This window comes from Cystoisospora suis (assembly GCF_002600585.1).
Source record: "Cystoisospora suis strain Wien I chromosome Unknown contig_8665, whole genome shotgun sequence".
NCBI classification, from domain to species: domain Eukaryota; phylum Apicomplexa; class Conoidasida; order Eucoccidiorida; family Sarcocystidae; genus Cystoisospora; species Cystoisospora suis.
The window spans coordinates 1-4,893 of NW_027161443.1; the positions used below are offsets into that span (position 1 = coordinate 1).

The 4,893-nt window shown below is 39.5% G+C and overlaps 1 protein-coding gene across 1 annotated transcript; it reads right to left on the bottom strand.

Annotated features, from left to right (window-relative positions):
• Positions 1–1,258: 1,258 nt before the first annotated feature.
• Positions 1,259–3,867, bottom strand: CSUI_010867 (uncharacterized protein; the record flags this gene model as incomplete). The annotated part of the gene is made up of 2 exons (XM_068070968.1): positions 3,620–3,867; positions 1,259–2,962 (listed from the first exon to the last, which is right to left on the bottom strand). Exon 2 carries the CDS (start codon positions 2,831–2,833, stop codon positions 1,259–1,261), a length of 1,575 nt encoding a protein of 524 aa, XP_067917056.1. The 5' UTR covers positions 2,834–2,962; positions 3,620–3,867.
• Between the last annotated feature and the right edge of the window lie 1,026 nt (positions 3,868–4,893).

Consider the following 4,893-nt stretch of genomic DNA (forward strand, 5'->3'; position numbering starts at 1 on the left):
TCTGTAATCTATCTATATATATCTATCTATCTGTAATCTATCTATATATATCTATCTATCTGTAATCTATCTATCTATCTATATATATCTATTAAAATCTGGCGATCTATATCTCCCTGAGACATGTCTATGTGCACATAGATGTATGTCTAGGTCTGCGCGTAGAGTAGGAAGTTTTCCTTGTGAGTTGCCTAAGAGGACTGGGCGTTTTCGTCATGCATGAAGAAGAAGAAGAAAGTGCTCTTGTTGCTGCTGATAGAAGAAGATTCCTTTCGGAGTGGGAGTTCAGGGGGTCTTCTTCCTATGTCTCTGTAGTGGCTAGTCGCACGATTAGTATATGTAGCAGGTGTATATATATAGATATCTTTATATATAAATATGCATAGCTATAGATAGCTTTATCGATAAATCCAGATAGCTAGAGATAGATCTCTTATCACTACCACCAGGACCTTCACGAAGAGTCCTAGGCAGGTCCCTCGCGTACGTCTCTCCCTCTGTCTGTCTCTCTCTTTTGACCAACATCGCACACTATATAGATATATAGATAGATTCATGGAATGAATACATGTATCTACATAGATACATGTATATAGGTATATCTTATAGATAGATACGTTGGCAGGCAGCATAGAGAAGAGATAGGAATGATAAGAGGTGAGAAAAGGAGGTTGAAACGGCGCGAAAGAGAGATAGATAGATAAAGAGAGGCATGAAGACAGAGAAGGAGATGAAGACTAATCTTTCAGAAATGATATGAACTTCTTCGGAGTTGAGAAGTTAAAAAAGAGAAGGCATAGGGAAATATCCATGCAGTGTATATATATATACATATTTGTATGAAGATAGATACGTATATGGATATATACACATAGATAGATACACATGGGGAACATACATAAGACAGATAGGAACAAAAGACATCCTGCTTAAGATGAAAAGAGAGATAGAGAGGTATACAGATATCCACTTCCTTCCCTCAATTCTTACTCCTCCTCTTTTCGATCTTGCTCCTGTTTATTCTTGTGGTATGTAAGCTTTTGAATTAGAGCTACACGACTAACTTCCAGAAGTCTTTTCTTTCTTCTTTTCTTGATCAAAATGAAGACGTAGAAGAGGAGAAATCTTATTTCCTCCTTTTTCGCCTCTCTCTCTTTCTTGATTAACCACATCTCGCTTCTTTGATCTGCTAGGGTGTACATACACTTCACATGACACTGATAGAAAAAAGTTTCTATCGACAACTGAGTAGAAGTAGTCAACTACTGACGCTGTCACATAATTCCTTTCGATCGAGAAAAGCAGAGATATACAACTTTTTCTCTTCTTCAAGACTTTTCGCTTCTTCTTGGTAAGGTGATACGACATTCTCTGTCTTGATCTCAGTCTTCTTTCTCCTTCTTCTCTCTTCTGTCGTGTCTCTTCCCTCCCCATCACTCCTTTTCTCAAGAAGAGATTTCTTCTCCTTCTCCGTCGAACTCCTCCTCCTCCTACTACTCTCTCTCCTCTCCATACTTTTCTTCTTCTTCTTGTTGCTCTCGGTATAGTAATTTTGATCTTTCTTTCTATCAACACTCGCCGTCTCTGTTTTCATAGGGGAAAGAGGATAGGAATGACTTAGACGAATCTTTGTATCCGACTGGAGAGACGAAGAAGAAGAAGAACTTTGACGCGAAGCAGATCTCTCTTCACGAGGCTTAGAGCCTGCAGAATGAGAAGAAGAAGAAGAAAGATGTGGGTAGTAGAGACTCTTTTTTCCGTGACGGGGATTTGGAGGAGAGGGATGGAAGGTAGAAGGGATCTTTTGACGAGAAGATATACGAAGGTCTCGAGAACCTTCGAAATGGACGTCGATAGTCTCGTCGTTTCTCTTGTCCTTCTTCTCGTCCTCCTCCCCCTCGTATGGATGAATAATGATAGGTAAAGGGACAGATGATGGGTCAAAAGAAGAAGAAGAAAAGGTCGAGAAGAAGAGTGTCTTCTTTAGATCAAAAGAAGAAGAAGAAGATAGACTTGTATTGCGGGATGAGTTGCTTGGGACTCCTCCTTGAGTTGGTGGAAAGAAGCAATCGCTTCTTCTCTCTCCAGTTAAAGACGGAAAGAAGAAAGTTTTCTCTCTTTCTTTTTCTTTCAGATTTGGTAAGAGAGAGTGTCGATTTTCTTTATCCTTCGTATCGACCTCGTTCTCTTCTTCCGCATGACGGAGACGCTCTCTCGAATGCATACACTCCAAGTCACTCTTCTTCTTCTTCTTTGTCTTCTCTTCTTCAATTCCGTTACATGTCCTTTCTTTCAAGACCTTCTCTCCTGTCTCACCCCCTGTGTTCTTTAGCCACTTCTTGATCCACTTCTTTCCCTCTTCTTCTTCTTTTCTTTCTTTCATCTCCCTAGAGCACCCCGCTCTTCTTTCTTTCTCTTCTCTCTTCATGCATCGAGATAGGAGGGAGAGAAGAGGGACCTTCTCTTTATCATGCGTTCGAGAAAGAGACGCAAGAAGATCCCCGTCACGTCGATGGTCTCTTCTCATTTCCAAAGAGAGAGGAGAAGTCGTCTGCAGATCTTGTCTCTTCTCTCCTTCCCACACATTCAGCGGCTGTCCTGAAAGAAAAAGGTCTTCGCCAGACATACAAGAAAAAGAAGGAAGAGAGGTAGAAGAAGAAGAAGAGAGAATGTAGTCTTTAAGAGATTGGAGTAGGGATCGATTCTCGAGAATATCTTGTAAGTTCTCTCTTAATGTTTCTTTCTCACGATGTACATCTTGGAGAATTCTCTTAGACTCGTCAAGCTCTCTTTCCTTCTCTTTCAACTCGTCTTTTATTCGGAGAATTTCCATCTCTCTTTGCCGTAGACGCTCTTGAAGCCAACTCTGGGTTTGGTTAGACGCCTCGCACAAACTCCGACGAAAGACCTCCACTTCTCTCTCCAAATCTCTTAGTCGCTTCTCTCTCTCTTTCAACTTCTCCTTGAAAAGACATTCGAGAAAAGAAGAAGAAAAAGAGAAGGAAAAACCTTATACACGAAGCAACCTTCTACAGACTAACACCTCTGAAGAGACTCTGTAGACATCTATGGGTAGGGGTGTATACACAGACAGACAGACATGGTATGTATATGTACAGGAGACATGCATGGCTATAGACGATATATATATATATATATATGCATATATATACATGCACAGAGCTACTGAATATAGATACAACACATATATATATATATATATATGCATGTACATAGGTATCGGATTTACTTGTTGAGTCGATCCGTCTGTAGATACATCTACAGGGGGTTTCTTTATCTTCTCTAGGTTTGGACTAAGCTTAAGTCTGTAGCCTTCTCTATAGAGAAATCTATCTATATAGACACGTACACATCTTTCTATGTGACCTATCTATCGATCTTTACATATATGTATAGGTATACGTCTGTGCAGAACATCTCTCTAGGCATGCATTCCTCATATACCATTGCTAGTGGGTTGTCTATACATATATATATCTATATATTTACATATAGGTGTGGATAGATATCGATACTCTCAAGATAGAGAATCTATTCATCGGGTTTTTTCTTTCTTTCTTTCTCTTTCTTTCTCGTGATCTTCTTTCTCTCTGCTTACTTGTAGACGGAGATTAATTCGATTTATATATCGCAACTTTGTGGCGAGACGTAGACTCTCTTGAAGGCGCTTGAAAGTAGGAGAAGGTTTAGCTGAAATATCTTCTTTCAACTTCTCTATTTGATCTTTTATCTTCTCGTCTTCTTCTTCTTCTTCTCCTTCTACATGTCCTGGGCCACAGGCACATTTTCTCAGGGTGGAGATGAAACACTCTCTTCGATAGACACCTATCTACATCTTCATCTCCCTCTCTCTCTCTATCTATCTATTTCTCTATATAAATGTCTGTATCTATCTTTCTCTCTCTCTCTGTGTGTATGTGTACACGCACAGTATTCGTGTAGAATAGGGACGGCACTTTTCATTCAGAGAAGAAGAATGCTTCTTCTTCTTCTTCTCCTCCTCTTCTTCTTTTCAAGATAGAAAACCCAGCGAAAAGAAAAGAGAGAGGTGTATCTAGATAGACTAATGATAGATAGATAGATTAAAGATAGATAGAGGTGTCTTTCTGCTTCTGGAATTTTTCTTTCTCTTCTTGTCCGTCTGTATGTCTGCGTCTGTGACCTTTCTCGTTCAGTTGACATTTCTTTCTTTCTTTTTCTTTCTTCATTCGTTTCTTTCTTCTTTCTTTTCTTGTCTTCTTAGGCACTCAACAGAATAAAGGAGATTAAAGTAAATCTGTCCAACACACCTCCCGAGTACGTTCTTCAATGATTCATTCTCTTCTAGAGTCTTTGGACCACCTACAGCTAGACTCATAGCTAGTCTTCTAGTCGTACTAGTAGTAGTACTAGTCATAATTTCTTCTTTTTCTTTCCCCTTGTGTTTCTTCCTCTTTTTCTTTTTCTCTTTTCTTCTAAAGCATTCGTCTCTTCCGTCTTCTTCCTCTTCATGTATATTTCCTTGTAGGTCTTTTTCTTTATCTTTCTCTCTTCATCTTATTCGACTTTTGTCGTAGCTTCATTCATTGCACTTCCCCTCCCAAGCTCTCCTTGCCTACCTCTCTTTCTCTCTTTCTCTCTTCATGTCTTTTCTTAACACCTTTCTTCCTTCTTCACTCTCCTCTTCGTGTTTCTCCTTCTTTCTTCCTTTCTTTCTCATTCTTTCTTTCTCTTTCTCTCTTCTCTCTCTTGTCAGCCTTTTCAGCGTGTCTTATGTAATCCGGGGTGACAAAGGCTCTCCATTCATCTCTTCTCTCTTCTACAGACAGGACAACATCTCTAGTAGATCATCTACAAGTGTGGCTGTCTTTCATTTATCTTTAATCTATCTAT